Below are 17649 nucleotides of genomic sequence, written 5' to 3'. Positions count from 1 at the left end.
CACCAGCCTTGGGCAAAAAGAGACCCTCGCCCTCCCTGTGGCTGGCTAATCCCCTGTCCACCCTGGGCGGCCTTGGAGGACACAGAGCCTGAGGGACCAGTCACAGGAGGGCTCGGGGTGGAGGCCGGGAGGCCAGTGTCCCAGCACTGCTGGGCCACCTCTGGATTTTAGTATTTCAATCACAGGGCCAGCACAAAGCTCAGGGTCTCTGCCGGAGAGCACAGGGACGCAACCTGCATTGTCACACTTTATAAGAGGGCAGGGCCTGACTCCAAAATGCTGTCCCCATATTTTGTCACCGTTGAGAATAAGCTCGCAATCCTCAAGGCCAATGAGGGCCGGCAGAGCGCTACCTTTGGCCGAAAGCAAGAGCCTTTTCCATCCCATACTTCCTCGCCAGGGCGTAAGAATGCCAGCTATGGCCCGCCGCCCCCCCAGCCATGCACAGGGCTGGCACAGGACACAGGGGCAGGGCATGGGACAAGGTGACATGGTGACCAACCCACAGCCACCTCCTCTCCCCCCAAGGCTGATGCGTGGCTTGGCCAGGATTCACATCCACACCACACACACACACGTGGCAGCAGGGAGGAAGAATCCCCCCGCCAGTCCCGCTGCGAGGCGGGGGTGGTGCAGCCTCCAGCACGGTCCCCCAGCGGCCTCGAGTGAAGGCAAAGCGGCATTTGGGAGGATGGTCCTGAGCGTTCCCCTCTCCACCCTCCTCCCCTGGGAAGGGGGCGCCTTGCACACAACAGGGAAGGTGGTCCCACGTGGGGACACCGGGTGCTTCAGGGACGGCCCTGTTCTCACGGACCAGACGAGGTTGTGCTAACTACGGGCCCTGCGGCGGAAAGTCACCCCGAGTCTCCCCAACCTGGTTCTGGGGGGAGCCACTCACAGCGCCTCGGCCAGTATCCCCGCTGCCTGGCCTTTCCTGACAGCGGCCTGCAAACCGTCCTACCTGTTTCCTCTGAAGATGAAGTTGTTGCGGGGTTTTTTTTTTAATTTCTAAAATGAGGCATGAGTGTAGGCCCGTTTAAAAAAAAATAGCTTATTGATGCTTTAATCTAATTCTGGATAAACCTTCCAAAGCTGACTCAGGGTTTCTGGAGTATTCCCAGGCTTCAGGGCTGTGTCCTCTTTAAAGGATTGCACGTGATTAATAAAAAGAAAAAAAAAGCATTTAATAACCAGGAGTCTGGTTGATGTTTGATAGTTTTGCTCGATGCGCTGCGGACATGTTATCGGTGGGGTTCAGAGATTCTGGCCGGGGAGGGCTGATCGGGGCCACTGGCCTCCGGGAGGACGGGCTACAGAACGGGCTTTGAGCTCCAGGTGAGGACGCCCGCCATGGGGCATCCGGGCAGGAAGGCGTCTTAGGTGCAGGTCTGGATGGGGGTCCTGGCTGCCACCGTGTCCTCTGTCTGTGCGCCTGTCTACCCGAGCACCTGCCGGACCCTCAGACACCCGTGCAGGGTGCTTCCCACCTGTCCCCAGCCCCGCACCCTTGCCGAGCCCCCAGTGCTGGCAGCCCAGGGGTGGCCCATGCCCCGCCCGAGCTCACCGGTTCCCGTTGAACGTGGACTTGTACTCCCCCACGGAGCGCAGCGTCTCGTCGGCGTACGTGGGTATGGACGCCCGGACGCACTCGTGCGAGCACTGCAGGGTCTCGTTGTAGGCCGTGAAGATGTCCAGGCTGCTGGGCACCCGCGCGGGGGTGAAGTCCGTCAGGTTCTGGCAGCTCTCTTCCTGCTGGTTGATCTTCCGCTGGTGGCTATTCCTCCGGGGGTTCCCGCTTTGGGCGCAGCTGGAAGAGAGGGACGTTGGGTGGGGTGGGGGCAGGCCGAGGCCGGCATGGCAAACAGCGGCCAAGCCGCACGGCCTTGTCTCCAGGCATCCGTCACATGCCGTTCAGTGTTAGAGGGCAACTCCCGGCCTCTTCAGAACGATCAACCGCAGTCAAGCTCCCAGCACCTTTTTTTAAGTAAAATTTGGGTTTTCAATGTGTCCATTTTGCAGGGAGGGTCGTCAGGGGTGTGGCCGGGCTCTCCTACCCAGAGCTGAGGCTTTGTTTGGCTAAAGAACATCAGTCAGCCAGCAGGACCCTGGTGTTACTTGGTCCTCCCCCCAACCCCCCCGAATGCCTCGACAGGATGAAAACAGGTGGGTCCCCAAGGGGGGACCTTTGTGTGCAGTCTGGGGCGGCCCGATCATCCATTTCCAGAGCGACCACACAATTATCTCTGAGGACCTTTCTGAGGTCGGAGCCCCTCCCCCGCCTTCCTTCACCCCAATGGGGTTTGTGGAGAGAACTGTGCCCTGCTGGGATCTGCCTCATTTCCCTGTTCCCCTGAGCCACACAGGCTTCCGGGTGGCCCTAGTCCTTGTGGGCCAACAGGTCAGATGAAGTAGCGATCAGAGAGACCTCCCATTCCTGGGTGTCACTCTGGCAATTTCCAAGCGGGGGGTGGTGGGGTGGGGGTGGAAGTCCCCACCCCCTGGAGAAGGGCGGCTATGAGGAAATTTGGGGAGCCCCTACTTTGGGGGACTAGCTCCCCTTCTGTACTCCTCCCCTCTATGCTCAGAGCTGATGACCCCCGAGGGGCTGCAGGGGGGGCTTTGTGAACCCGCCCCCTGTAAGTGGTGGCACACCCCTGCTGCTTGGAGCCCAGCCCCGCCCCCCGCCCCCAGTCACAGAACCCCCTCTCCCAGTGCTGGGCTATCTCCACAAAAGGGCTATAGTAGGGTTTGCCGCTAACCCAACCCTGTGGGGAAACCGAGAGGGAGCTGGCAGCCTGTCTGCCACATAGCGGGTCACAAGTCCATGGCCTCCTCGGGAGAGGGGTTTTTCCTTCCACAGGATGCTCAGCCAATGTGGGGGCCCCACATCCACGCACGGGGTCTGGCCCTACCCAGGAAGCCTGCTGTAGGCTGAGGGCCATCCGTCCTCCTCATCTGTCTAGAAAACACCCAGGGTCCCGGACTTGCTGGCCGTCAGAGGCGGCTGCAGGCACCGAGAGCCTATGTGAGCTCAGCACGGAGCCTCCCTGTCCGCCTTGGCTGACCCCGGCTTTCCACCCGTTCTGCTGGCGGGTGCTCGGGCAGCTCCGGCCCGTCAGCCCTGGCGGATTTCCTACCGGTGTCTGCAGGCAGCAGGGCACTGCTGGGGCAAGCTCCTCTGCCAAGGAGTTCAGGCTTTGATGCCGAAAGGAGCTACACTGGCTGGAGGAGGGGCTGCAGGCAGGTGGGGGTCACCCAGCAGCTCCCCGCTTTCCCAGGGGTGTAGCAGGTGTGTACACCCGGCAAGGCCGACCTCAAAATAGGCCAATTTCCAGGAGGAAATAGGCAAAGACAGGCCGCCTGGAGCACAGCAGTAACCTAATTCAGCAGACACAGGGCAGCTTATTGAGGGAGGAAGGCGGGGTGAGGGGAGGCGGGGCCAGCACCGGCTCCGGGACAGCCCAGAACAGCCCAGGACAGCAAGGGGCGTGAGGGACCATGAGGGGCAGGCATGGCCCCCGCCCGGGCTGCTGCTAGGAAATAAAGACGAAGGGGTCGAGGGGTCGGGCCCTGGGTCCAAAGGCACCTGGATATGAGAAAAAGGAGGCACCTGCCGCCAAAGTCACGATGCCGGGCTCCTTGGCCTTCTGTGGAGAGCGCCTGCTGAGCGGCCATGCTCGCGGGCGCCCATGGCCGGACGGCAGAGAAACAATCCCTTGGGCGGGGGCCGGGGGACCCCATCACCTCCGTGTGCAGACCAGAGGGCCGAGGATCCTTACCAGTTTTTTAAGACAAGCGTTGTAATCAGAGCAGCTATGACCATGATGAGGGACACGGTGATGGTGACAATCTGATGGACGGCCAGGCCTGCGAATAGAGAGGGGGCTCGGTGTGAGGGGCGGAGCAGGGGCCCAGCAACCCGGCCCTGTCTGTGAACAGCCTGCACATGCCCCGGCTGGCGTAGCTGTGGACAGCGGCGTGGGGACAGCCCAGGCCCCAAGGCCCTGCCTTCGCCACATACGGTGTGGGCAGGTGCTAGAGTCCAGGGAAGGACACCCCAGCCCCGGCTCCCTCCTTCTCAGAGCTTTCTCGGTCCCTGAGCCGTGACCTGGCTTATGGGCCGCTGCATCCTTTCTTGCACCTGCAGAGCCCCTCACCTGGCACAGGTAAGCCCTGGACGCTCTGTCTCCTGACACCCTGGGTAAGCTCTGTTCCCCAGCTCTGCACACCCAGGTGGCCTGCACGGGGGCAGGTTGGGGGAGGGGGACCTGGCCTGGCCCGGGAGGAGCCGGGACAGCCCAGGACTAACTGGGAAGGCTGGGAAGGTGGGAGACAGACTTGCGGGCTCAGGGGCTCTCGGGTCCTCGGAAAAGTTCTTCTGCTCTCCGGCATTCTCCAACAAGGTCGCTGCCAGTTGAGGTTCCAGGGGGTAGAAGGCCAGGCCCAGCGGAAGCTCTGTGGTCTGGCCCTGCTCCGTGTGAGTTTGCATAGTGGCAGGGGGACAGCAGCACAGGGACAGGACTGGCCACTGCAGAACCCAGCCTAGAGCTGTCTGCATGCCTACCTGCAGAAGATGGGCATCCTCTCCAGGCTCTCCCTCTGCCCCCACCCCACCCCTGCCCATCTCCAGCTTCCACTCCCGCCCCACCTCCACCAGGCTCTACTCCTCCTGATGACACACCTGTAACATCCCTCCTGGGACACCCCTGGCGGTGTCCACTGGTCAGTATGGCCACCTGGAAGGTCCAGGGCTCTGGCCACATATCCTGCTGTGAGCAAGAACAGTAACTGGGAGAAAGGCCAGGTAAGAAAGGCCGTGATGGGCCCTGCAGGCCTCTGCAGTTGTGGGCGCTCTCCCCCCGCCCCCCGGCCGTGCTGAAACCCTGCACCATCTCACCTGAGACAGCTGAGCACCTGTCATTCCCCACGCCTGGCGTCCAATCCTGACGTCCATTAGCATAGGCCCACCCATCCCACCCAAGGTCCCCGGCGGGTCCTACAGTGAAAACAACACGTGTAGGGTCCCAGTGTGGCGAGTTTCAGAGTGTGACATTTCTGAAAGACGCAGTCTCCAAACGGCTGTTAGCTCTCTGCTGAATGTGACCTGGTGGGGAGGGGGTGGGCAAGCATTGCTAATGAGCGATGCAAAGCTGGCGTGACCAGAGAACAAGCCTTCTCTTCCTGTCGGCCCCTCTGTGTGTGTCGGGAGCAATTCCCATCCCACACACACAGCACAGCACCACTAGGAAGACTTGGGAAGAGACGTGGATGTCACGGGCCTCCCTCATTCTTTCATCTGTTACCCAGCTCAGTGGATTAAGCGCGGGCCTGCGAAGCAAAGGGTCACCAGTTTGGTTCCCAGTCAGGGCACACATCTGGGTTGTGGCCAGCTCCCCAGTAGGAGGTGTGCAAGAGGCAACCACACATTGATGTTTCTCTTCCTCTCTTTCTCCTTCCCTTCCCCTCTCTCAAAAAATAAACAAATAAAATCTTAAAAAAAAAAAAAAACAGGTTTGAGCGCCGACGGTGTTCGAGGCAGTGCCAGGTATTGCCCTCAGGCAGTGCCCTCAGGAAGGGCCATGCTGGTGCCCAGTATTTATAGTGGCAGCGTTCACAGCTGGTTCTGGCCAGTGGCTTCCCAGACACCTGTGCACAGTCTGTGGCAGCTGCGGTAAGCCTCTGAGACAGCCTGGCTTCTCCTCCAGGACCGCCCAACCTGCTGGCCAATCAGGCTTAACTTTATGCCATAGGGCCCACCCTCAACCTCAGCAATGATGGAGTGTCCACTAGCCTCAGTCATCCCTATCTATTCCCCAGCTTACTTGAGACTCAACTTTGACATTGTGGACAGAGGGGCTGAAGCAGGCGACCCTGTCAATGGACAACCAGAGGAAAGGGCTGCTCAGTCTCCCCTCCCCCTCCATCCACATATGCCCTCTGGCCTCCTCCGGAGACCACCATGCTGCCTTGAAAACTGTGAGCTCATGCTGTGCCTGTGCTTCCTGTGATGGGAAGCGAGCTGGTGATGGTGATGATGGTGATGATGGTGATGATGGTGGTGATGATGGTGGTGGTGATGGTGGTGGTGATGATGATGATGATGGTGATGATGATGTGATGATGGTGATGGTGATGATGATGGTGATGGTGGTGATGGTGGTCGTGGTAATGGTGGTGGTGATGATAGTGGTGGTGGTGATGGTGGTGGTGGTGGTGATGATGGTGGTGATGATGGTGATGGTGGTGGTGGTGGTGATGATGATAGTGGTGATGATGGTGGTGATGGTGGTGGTAGTGGTGATGATGATAGTGGTGATGATGGTGGTGGTGGTGATAGTGGTGATAATGTTGATATCATTGATGGTGGTGATGGTGGTAGTATTGATAATATGAAAATGGTGATCACTGGAGGCTATGACAATGATCACAGGCTTGCTCAACAAGTGGCGGCAGTCATCAGGTGCGTATAATCCCACTTAATCTTGGCAGCAACTCCCAAAGGCAGATAGTGCCATCATGGATGGAAGGGAAACGTAAATGGGAAAGGCTGTGCAGATTCCCTGGATCACATAGGGTCTGCCAGCCCGAGTCCATCCTAAGGACTAATGTACGATTCCAAGCTCAGGCTGTGTTAATCTCGGTGCTGGCTCTGGCCTGGCAGCCTAACTCATTCCGTGGAGGAACTGGCGCCCCCACCTTGTACCACCTGGGTGGTACAAGCTTCTAAATCCTGAGGAGGCGCTTTGGCCTCACCACCTCCCCCGACAGGCCGCTTGGGAGCGTTCCAGGCTCAGGCCAAAAGCCTTTCAGCCATTGCTTGGCAGGTCGCACCCCAGTCCCCAAGGCAAGAACTGAGTCTTTGTTGCTTTGGCTAAACCTCCTTGGTTCTGTCCTCTTTCGGGTGAGCAGAACTCGATGCCAATGAGGTGGGTGACACCTGAGTGGGAGTAGGCGACAGGAGCTGTGGGTGCTGGTTCAAGTGCAAGGCCAGCCCAGCTGGAGGTACTGAGGGTCCCCTATCAAGAACGGGGCCAGAGCAGGCCCAGGCCACTGCCAGACCTTGACCCCCTCATCTCGTTACCAAGGCGATACTTGTGCAGGTAAAGCATCTGTAATGGCCACAGCCCTTGGAGAGAAGACTTCCGTGAGTGCCTGAATCCCAGTTGTTGGACCCGCTCCCGTACCCCTGGGGGTGAGGACAGACCATTCAATCTCCTCTTCTGGGGGATGGAAGATACTGAGGTCCAGAGGGAAACTGTTGGCTCAAGAGACCCCCCCAATGCATGACTCTCTCTAACACCAACAGTCCTCCCCTTTGCCTGAGGTCCTCACGAGTCTCTGAGCCCGCTAAGAAAAGGACCAAGTCACTGTCATCTTTACACCTGCCCTGGCCCCACACTGCCTGTGACTCTATAACCGAGATGCAGGGGGTGAAATTTCCCTAGAGGACAAGCCGAATTACAGTTCAGAGGAAATGGCACGTGTGTTCGTAACCAACTAAGATGGTCCGGGTGGAAATACCACAATAATGAAACAGCTGTGCTTTCTAGAAAGATGTCTCTCCACCTGTCTTCACGCACTGGATCTGTGGGATCCATCACCCATCCTGCTTTCACGCCCCGCCTGGCTGGAGGGGAGAAGCCCTTCCTGGGGCCGCCGATGGAGCAGGGATGGAAGGCGCGTCTCCATTCTGGAGTCCCAGTGAAAATCCAACGCCTAACTTCAAACCTAACACAGACGCAACCACGTTCTGGTACTACAATCAGTTAGGGGCAAACTCCTCACTGTTCCTCACTGATGCTACAGCCGTCCCTGCTTATCCGCTGGGGATGTGCGCCCAGACCCCCAGGGACGCCCGAAGCTGGGGACAGTGCTGAAGCCTCTCTGTACTACGGTGTCTCCTGCACACACAGACACGTGATGGAGTTGGATTTGCAAGGTAGGCACAGCAAGAAATTAATAACAACAGCTGCTAATACAATAGAGCAGTGATTACAATATAAGGTAATACGTTATGTGCGTGGCTTTGGGGCCCTTCCTAAGTGACATACTTAGGGTCACTTAAACAACGAGCACTGTGGCAGCTGACCATCAGTGTGATACGCAAGACGGGTACCTGGTGCCGGTGGGCGTGGCGTGTCTACAGCGTGGACTTGCCGGACAAAGGGGTGGTCCTCTCCCAGGCGGGACACAGCAGGGTGGCTCGAGGCTTCGTGACGCTGCTCGGAGTTGTACCAGTTTAAGACTTGGGAGCTGTTACTTTTCCGATTTTCATGGAATATTCTGGAGCTGCCATTGACCCTTCACAGGAAACTCAGAAAGCGAAACTGTGGGGAAGGAAGGACCCCGCTGCTGCCAGACAGCTCCTTGTATCCGCGCCCGCCACGGGCTCCGCTGGGCCATGGGGCTCATGAATACGGAATCAAGGGCTACAGGGGAGTCCACAGACCCTGCGGTCACGGTGGCTGACCGAGGACCTGGCCCTGGACGTGTGGAACGAATGACGTTGCACGAAGCGGTCTGGAAGATGGAAAGCCCCAAGCGTGGGTCATCACCTCCCGTCTGCGGGAGGTCAGCTGGGAGGAGGATGGAGCAGCGTGCGGGCAGTTGTGTGTTGTATCAGGCAGAAGCAGCTGTCTGGTCGCTTAGTCCTCCCAGACACCACCTGCCTCCATCCCTCAAGTCTCTGCGTGGATCCTGGGTAGGCAAACCTTGCCGAAAAAGGCCGGAGGGTAGACACGTTAGGCTTTGAGGGCAGAGCGGTCCCCACCGCAGCTCCTCAGCCCTGCCGCGAGCAGGGAGAGCCAGCGTGGACAGCATACACACAGCCGTGGGACCCGATGGATAAAAACAGGCGGCAGCCAGGGTGGGCGCCTGGGCTCTCATTTTGCCGAGCCCGGGTTTCAGGGAGGGGGTGTGGCTCACACACAAATAGAGGTTTCCATCTAGGTTGGATGCTTCGTCAGAGCTGGGCCCCAAAGCAAGCCTGCAGTCCTGAAGTCTACAGCCTTCCCTCTCCGTCGTCACAGGCTGGCTTTCCCCTGAGGTTTCCATGGCCACTGTCAAAGTCATTTTGAGACAGCCACAGCCTCTGTCTTATCAAGCAGGGCCGTAACTACTAGCACCGGGCAGCTTCGCCCACCTGGGCTTGTCCCCGTGAAGCCGGCTGAGGGACCCATTGCTTGGTGTGACAGCTTCCTGTGACAACTCGATTAGGCAGGACTCTGGGTGTTTGGGGACTGAACCTCAGGGGGAATTTTACCCACGTGGTCCAGCCAGTGACTCAGAAACATTGCAGCCACATGTTTCTCCGTTTTCCTCCATTAAGGTTAAAAAAATAAAACGGCATCTTTCAAAAGACAAGACTGTTCAGATCACGAGACCGCTGTCCACAGGGGCCTTACCCCCGGCCAGCGCTCAGGGCCTCCCCGCCCCGCGTGTGCTGCCACTCTCAGTCCAGCCTGCCCGCTCTCTCTGTCCCCTGTCCTCACCCGATTCGCTCCATGCTCACACCTCGGAACGTCCCCCCAGGGCAGGTCTCTGGTCGTCGTCATTAAAGAACGCAGGCGGGGACATCTGTCCCACAGACCCTCTGACCCTGGGTGGGGCAATCCTTGAACAGACCAGTGGCACCCGCCAGGAGGGCTCTGCCTGGGTTGACAATGGTGCCGCCTTGAGAGCAGGTAAATGCTATACCCCCAGGAAAGGAGAAACACACCGACTTTGTCCTCCCCACTGCCAAGGTCAATCCATCTTCAAACTGGTTGCCATTCGGGCCTGGTCCTGAGCGTGGAGCATGCTGTGTGGGGCTCCCCGCTTCTCTCTCCTGACAGGTGTTATTGTTCTTGCTAATTTAGGGGCTCTCTCTGCTCCTGGTAATTGCCACTGTATACTAATGTGCTGGAATCAGCTGCCACCCAAATAATAAAAAATTAGACCCAGAATAATGGATGGGGACAGATGGATTACCCAGCTCTGCATCAATCAATAGGGCTTTTATGGCTATATTTGTGCAGGTTTGTAATTAGACCAGACCCCGAAGATGGGCGGGGAGTTGGTGATCCATCTCTGGTCCGGACAAGGAGGGATCACATAAGGGCCACTGTCCCCGACAGAAGCAAACCCATCCAGCTCCTTCTTTCTTAGCACTGGGGGCGGGTGGCGCTTCTGACTGGCACGCTTAGGGAAGGAGGGGACAGTGGCCCCAGAACTCGCCGAGGCAAAGGGGTGGCATGTCTGTGCGTCTTGAGGCTCACATTCCAAAGCAGGAGTATCACGTGCCTGCGCTAGGGGAGCAAAGGCCCAGTGGCTGATGGGTCAAGGATGTCCTCACGGGTTTGACAGTTGGGGGGTGACACTGGGCATCGAAAGTGCCACTTCCACCGCAAAGAAACCACTCCTCTTCCGCAAAGACTGCAGCGTGTTGGCTCCACAGCCTGCCCTTGACCGACGGTCTCCGGGAACCCGGCGAAGCTCGCAGCGGCCTCACAGGCAAGAGGCAGCCCTGCTTCCCGGGGCTGGGGCTCTCCCAGGCCGACATCCATTCTGAGGTGCTTGGCCCCTTCCCAGAGTAGAGAACATGCCTTCTAAAACCAGGGCGTTTGCAGAAAAACAAGGCCACCAGCTTTTGTGGTGGGGACCCAAAGGAATGCGCCCTTTTCTGAGTGACCTGCAGAGCCGTCCGTCCACGGGGTGAGTGATGGAAGAGCTTTGAGTCAAGGCAGTCGAGATGAAGTCTCCCTCACCAGGAGGCCCTCCGGCTTACGGCAGAGACAACAGAGCCCTCACCAGGAAAACTGCCCGGCTGACCTCACACTGGGCATGGCTTCATCCGACAAGGAGGTGAAAGCCAGTCCGAGGTCTCTCAGAGCCAGGGTGCGGCAGCGGCCTCCGAGGGGGACACTGGGCCATGTCTGGAGACAGGCTTGGCTGTCATATGGGTGGGGGTGTGTCTCCCGCCACTGGGTGAGAGAGGCAGAGACACTGGCAGACGCCCTATGGTGCCCAGTATGGCCCGGGGAGAAAGGTCGGCCCACACCACCCATGGTGCTAAGGCTGTGCACTCGCAGGATTGCAGGAATGATGTTAAGGAACAGCGTCCACCTTTCAGACCCACGCCACGCCCCAGAAACCGGTCACGGAGATTCCATCCATGGGGCACCGCGGGCTTGCAGGCCCTGGCCATTGCGTGCAGGTCTGACCACACACACCCCCTCCCCCCCCAGCTGCTGTGCAGTGAAACCACGCAAGGAAGCAGCGTGTTTTATACGGTACCCGGTGTCGTGCGTGGGTCCAGCAGAATCAGGTCACCCTTAGCCACGCCCAGCTCACTGCCACCCTGAGGTGGGTGCAGACACACTCTGCATTTCTACAAGGAGGTTAAGGGGTGTCCGCAAGGTCACACGGAGCAATGAGGAGTCCCCAAGACCACCCACAGGCTCAATAACTCACGTCAAGGACCCACAGAGCTGAACACACGGTCACCCTCTAGTCAGGCTGCACGGCGCAGAGCCCAGGAGACACCAGGCAGACTTGCGACTGTCCCCGCCCCGTGAAGGGATGTCACAGCGCTGACTTCCCCCAGCGACGATGGTGACAACGCAGAGTATCACTCCCCCAGTGTGGGGACCCAGTCTTTGGTCGGGCCCAGCAGGTCACGCAGTCATAGCCCACCTGCATGTGGCTGGTCTGGACTCCAGCCCGTCCACAGGGGACGCTGCCACTGGAGCCCAAGCCCCCAGGTTAACAAAGGTACTAATCAGGCAGGACACTCCTGGGGCGTAGAGCAACCCTCCCCAAGCGGGGTTCAAGGACCTGTCCCTGAGCAAGGCCACGCCTCACTGCACACTGGCAAACATGTGACTCACACCCGGCATGCGCTCCGGAGCCCCTGCCTGCACGGCCTGCGGAGACCGCTGTCTCCAGGGGAGCGCCGGTGCCGTGGTCCAGAGAGCCCCTGGTATTGTCCGACACGCCACACTGGCTGGGGGCTCCAACAGGGACTTGAAGTTGGACACATGTCCCTGACATTAGGCTCAAGTAAAGCTGTCCCGTCCCCAGTTGTCCACGTCGAGGAGAAATTTCCTCAAACACGGACAACTTTTCTCGAAGATTCCCTGAGCTTCCGAGCTCAGTGCCAGTCCAGACCCCACCAAACGCACCAGCCTGCGAGCACCCAGCACCGTCCCTGGGCCAAGTGTCAGCCCTTCAAGAGACTCAGCCCTAGGGTGGTGCTGTGCTTTCAGGCCTGGGATCCGGGGGGGTGGGGCAGAGGGGGGCGCAGATGGAACAGGTTGGGGGCTGGAAAAGCCCCTTCGCAGACAGCACCGTTTCCCAGGAGAAAGGCCTGCCCTGGGGGAAACGCAAAACTGCTCGGACAGAGGATGGAACTTTCAGAGCCCAGCACAGACGACTTCCGCAGGTCACTGTCCCCACCTCTCCTTGTGCTGTTTGCCGAGTCCTCCCGGGACTCTCAGGCACACACATGCCCACAGGCACCCCCCACCTGGGTGCGCACACATGTGCACACACACACTGACTTTACTGCTCATCTCATTTAAGAACAGAAGGAGCTGGCACCAGGCTGCTTTTGTTCAATACGGAAATGACCCACTTCCTTCACTTAACCCCCCACAGCTCGAATATGTCAACAAAGGGTGACAGGCTGGCAGACAGCTGGCCTGCTGGGTGCTCGCAGGGCCCAGGGGCCTTGGGGAGGGACGCCTGCCTGGCACCCGTCAGCCCGGGCTTCAGGGAACAGGGGGCTTGGGCGGTGAAAGCTGCCCCGGCCAGGGCCTGGCAGCCAGGGCTCTGGTCCTGTGACAGCTTGGAGTCTGTGGCCTCATCGCTCCCCTCCAGGGAGGGGTTTGTGCTCAGCCCAGAAAACGGTGGCTGGGTCAAGCCCCTAAGCAAATGCATTGCTCTGCCCCACGGAGCTGGGTTCTCCCGTGTCTGCGCTCCCAATCGAGGCTGGCGCACAGTGCATGCATGCGTGGAGGGCGGAGGCCCTCACCTCGGTTGTCATCCCAGGGGATCTGGGCGGAAGCTCCCGCCCCTCCTGGGACAGGCCTGGTGGGTGTGGGGACTTGGAGTGAGGCAGGAGCAGACTCAAAACAGACCACCTGAGGCACCACCTGGAGGCCCCCTGCTTCCCTGAGACCCTCCTCAGAGTTGCAGTCTCGGAGTGCTCAAATCGGAACGGGGCTGGGCTCCTAGGGACTCAGGATGCGCGGGTTTGAGAGTCTTCCAGAAAAGACACCCGTTCAGAAAACTGGTGACTTTAACGTGCATTCCCCGACCACGTGACGTCCGCTCCGTCCTTCCACAGGACAGACTTGTCTGGACCCCTGGCCACGCCCAGTCTCCGTGGAACTCAGCCGAGGTCAGGGCGGGGGCAAGCCACGTCCTGAGGTCTTGCCGCTTCTGCTCCCCCCAGCCCAGCCCCTCCGGGTCACAGCCAGGCCCTCGGGACACATCTGTGAGATCAGAGGAGGACTCCACTTGGGAATCTCTGAGCTGGGAGGGACGCCCCGGGCGCCTCGTCGTGGCTGGGACCAGCCCTGCCTTGGAGCCGAGGGCCAGAGCAGGGCTGTCCACGGGGCGCGTCCACCCGCAACGTCGCCCAGAGCGTTTGGAGTGCTGGTCCTGGGCTGTGGCCCGGTGCCACGCCGTGTGGGGACAGGCATCCCTTGGCCTCACCGAGTGGCTCCCTGCTGCTCCGAGCTCCCACCGGGGCTGACTTCCCCTGGCTGGGGGCCTGTGGAGGCCTCCACTTCTCCCACAGGGAGAGAGGCTCCCACATGGACGTGGGCACAGAACCCTTCAGCGGCGCCCCCTCCAGCGAGTCCCGAGTCAAACCTTTAAGGATCAGTGGGGTCCGAGAGGCAGGTGGGGGAGGGCCTGGCCCCATCTCCTGGGAGCACCGTGCAAAGCTGGCAAACAGCCCTGAGGCCTGCCTGGCAGGAGGACCTGGCTATGCCCCTCCCCCAATAACCCGCTCCCCTGAAACCCGGGGCAGGGGGAGAGCCATGCGGCGCTGAAGGGGGAGGGGGAGGGGTGCAGGTGCTCCCCACCCCCGCCCCCACAGGGGTTCTCAGCACCTTTTCAGGGCTTCCTGATGGGGAGCACCGTTCAACCGAACAGCAGCTGCTGTGCTGGTGCTGCTAGCTGCCGTTTCATTCAGAACAAGGCACAGACAAATAAACGCATTTAAAGACCCCAGTACCCCCAGCCCCCAGCCAGTGACCCTGTTGGCCCTCCTGTTGCCCTCGGGGATCCCCCTTCACCCACCAGGATGGGGCCCTTGATGAGAATTTCTGCCCCCCCCAACCACCCCAATGCGAGGCAGAGCTGCCTGGTGGGCCACCTGGGAGGGAGAGTAGGACTGGGCCTCTCTCTGCATCTGGCCCCCGCTGCGAGGTCAGAACAAGCAAGGCCCGGGTCATGGTGGCCTTGGGCCCTGTCCCCATGTTACCACGAGAGCAGGAGGAAGCCCTGAGGGGTGGGGGGCCGGGGCAGGGGGCCCATGGTGGGAGAGGCAAGCCGACAGGAGGACAGCTGCCCTGCGCTTTGCTGTGGGGTCCCTGAAACGTTTGGACCCATGTCTGCAAGATGGCCTTTCAAAGCACGGGGCGGAGACCTCTTCAGAGAGAACAAGCAGACGCGAACAGAGGAATGTTCAAGTTCATTCTGGGAAATGAGAAGCCAGGAAGGAACTCTCTGAGAGCTGGGAGAACAGAAAGGCATTGTTCGCCCACCCCCGGAATGACAGCTCTTCAGAGGCATGGAGGCGTCCGTGGGCTGCAGAGACAGAAGCCGGGGCTGCCACCCTCCCAGGAGCACGCTCCCCCCACCCCCAAACATGGAAACCCTGCTTCCCGTCTGCCTGATCCCGGCCAGCTGCCCACAGAACAGCCTGCAGTGGAGTCTGCAGGCCGCTCCAGTAAAGGGCCAGACAGTTCAAGTTCAGGCCTGGTGCCCCACGGTCTCCGTGGCAACCCCCGGCCTTGGCCGCTGGAGCCACAGGGGCGAACAGGAGGGGGTGGCTCTGTCCCAGCCAGACTCCGCCTGCGGACGCTGACGCCCACATTTCAAGTAACGTCTGCATGTTAGGAAATTGTATCCTTTTGACTGTTTTCAACCACTTAAAAGTGTCAAAAAGCCACTGTTAGCTCCTGGAATGTACGAAGCTGAGCGGCTTACAGGGTGCGGCCCACGGGCCGCAGTTCACCTCGCTGTGACCAGGAGCCTGAAAGCCCCCCTGGAGCTTTCCCCGCAGTGCCCGCCACCCGGCACAGGACTGCCCGGCACAGCAGGGGTCAGGGCCAGGCGGGCGAGAACCCGGAGGAAAAACAAACGAGAGAAGTAGTCTTGTCCGACACTCGGGGAGGGGGTGTCAGGCACCAGCCTTCACACAATGGTGACTTGGGTGCTGTAAAGGAAACAGGTTACGAGATTAAGAATTTCAAGAGCAAACCGGGACTCTATATAAACCCTGCACGTGAAGCACGTTTGTACATAAATAACACGCGTGCGTATTTTTGGAAGAAGCCGAACTGTTTCTGCTGATTCCTGTGTGACTAGCCTTGGGCAGTCCTCGCTGCCTTTCTGGGTCCCGGTTTCCCCATCCGTGCATTGGGGAATGGGGCCTACACCGGTGGCCCTCAAACTGTTCCCCTGAGGGCCACCATCGTAGCTTCCAGGCCTAGAGAAGAGTTCAGGAGGACGCCCCAGGGTCCCCCTCCCTGTCCTCATCATGTGGTCCCCCTTCCACCTGTCGCCCACCCGGGAGACACAGCATGTCCCTTTGGAACCCTTTGCCCCCATCAGTGCACGAGGCCCTTGCAGCCCCGACACACGCCATTCTGAAGGGGTCGTCCTGTCCCCGGGAGCCTGCCCGGGAGGGGGCCGGTGCCGATGCATGCGCACGCCTGCGGTCCCCGTGCGGAGCTCCACGTCTGGGAAGTCAGGGGTTTCCTGCCTTCACCGTGGCAGAGGCCCACGGGTGGTGACCTCAGGGTACACAGGAGAAGACCAAGGACCCAGGGACAAGGTGGCTTCTCCAAGGCAACACGGCAGCGGGAGGCAGGGAGCCACCGCAGGTGGAGCCAACTGCAGCCCACGCAAGGCCCTGCAGGGGGTGCATCCTGAGAGGCTGCCTCCGTCCCATGGGACCTGGAGGGGTCCCATCAGCCTTGGAAGCCCCCCAAGGGCACCTGCCAATCAAACAGGAAATGCAAACTTCATGGGACTGAAATGACAAGAGGCCTTGAGGCCGATCTGTGGGCGGGGGTGGGGGCACCTAGCATGAGACAGGAGTCTGGAAGCGTCCCTGCTGGTTGGTCACGTCCTCCTAAAAGGCGGGATGAAGCCCTAACCCCCAGGACCTCAGAGTGTGACCCTATTTGGACATAGGGTCAAGGCAGATGTCATTTGGTACAAGGTCACCCAGGAGGGAGGGGGCTCCAACCATACGTGACGGGGAAGGAGGCTGTGCCGGCGGCCTGGGGTCCCGCAGGCAGCAGAGCCCTTGGTCCCACAGCACAGCTGACTCAGCACACTCCCCTCGCATCCACAAGGCCCCGCCAGACACCGGAGCAGCCTGCTGGCCCTGGCCACGGAGCGGCCTGCGGTGCGGACATTCTCCAGGAGAACGTGTTTCCCAGGACCCACCTAAGATCCCCGAATGACCCGCCTTCTCTGGACTCGAAGCCAAGTGCAAAAGGGATGCCTCCCACCTTCCGGAGCTGGCCTTTCATCTCGGGTCCTCTGCCCACACCTAGGGCTCAGATTCCGGAGTCACCTTCCTCGAAGAGGAAGCAGGAGGGGGTGGTCCGGCAGGAGGAGGCGCAACCCCCAGGAAGGACCTCTCGGACCCCTTCTGAAGGGTGCGCTGCGCTTTATCATTTCCTGCCGCCAGGGCTGAAGGTGGGGATGTCAGGGAGAGGAGCCAGAGGCTCGAAGTGGAGAAGCAACAGAGGAACCGGCACACCGGTCCCCCTCAGGAGAAGGGACCGGGAATGGGTGCACAGCCCCCACTACTGCTTCTCACCGGGGCAGCCAGCTATCGATTTGGGGCACTGTCCTCCCAGACTCTCCAACAGACTCCAGGTCTGGACGGAGTCTCCGACGGCCATTCGTTACTGTTATACGTTGTGATTTACATGATTGCATTTGATCGTCTTGATCATTTCAATTCTGGCTGTTCCACTGGGATTGCCTCCTGCCTCCCTTCCTTCCAGGTGCCTCATCCAAGGGGCTGTTGCTTTGGTGCAATGATCTCAGCCCCGGGGGCTGGACCACTGGGCAGCTCAAGCGCCGTGCAGCCCAGCATTCGGGCCCTGTCACTCTGCCTCTCTCCTGGCGTCCCTGTAACCCAGGTGGTCCTGCTCCCTCTGCTCCTGCCCCACTGCACGGTGCCGCCCCCGCCCTTGGGCAAACCGTCCTGCCTGGCCTGAAACTGGACCTTGTCTTTGTGTGAGCAGGGTGTGTGCCTGCGTGTGCCGCGTGCGTATGTCTGGGCCTGCATTAGCGTGCACACGTGTGCAGGGGTTTGTGTGTGCATGGGGGTGTATGTGGCTGTGCGTGCTGCAGGCCAGGTATGAGGAGGTGCATGCATGTGTTTGCGTGTGCATGGGATTCCAAGTGGCT

At 60.0% G+C, this 17649-nt stretch overlaps 1 protein-coding gene across 1 annotated transcript in view; it reads right to left on the bottom strand.

Moving 5' to 3' along the window:
* Positions 1–17649, bottom strand: part of AJAP1 (adherens junctions associated protein 1) — an 84918-nt gene that overhangs the window by 8438 nt on the left and 58831 nt on the right. The window contains exons 3-4 of the mRNA XM_053920612.2: positions 3780–3867; positions 1565–1807 (exon numbers count right to left, since the gene is read on the bottom strand). Coding sequence (XP_053776587.1) covers positions 1565–1807; positions 3780–3867 — 331 coding nt within the window. The remainder of the gene's footprint in view (positions 1–1564; positions 1808–3779; positions 3868–17649) is intronic.

Source organism: Desmodus rotundus, chromosome 3 (genome assembly GCF_022682495.2).
Source record: "Desmodus rotundus isolate HL8 chromosome 3, HLdesRot8A.1, whole genome shotgun sequence".
Classification (NCBI taxonomy): Eukaryota; Metazoa; Chordata; class Mammalia; order Chiroptera; family Phyllostomidae; genus Desmodus; species Desmodus rotundus.
This window is presented reverse-complemented; position numbering and strand designations above follow the sequence as displayed.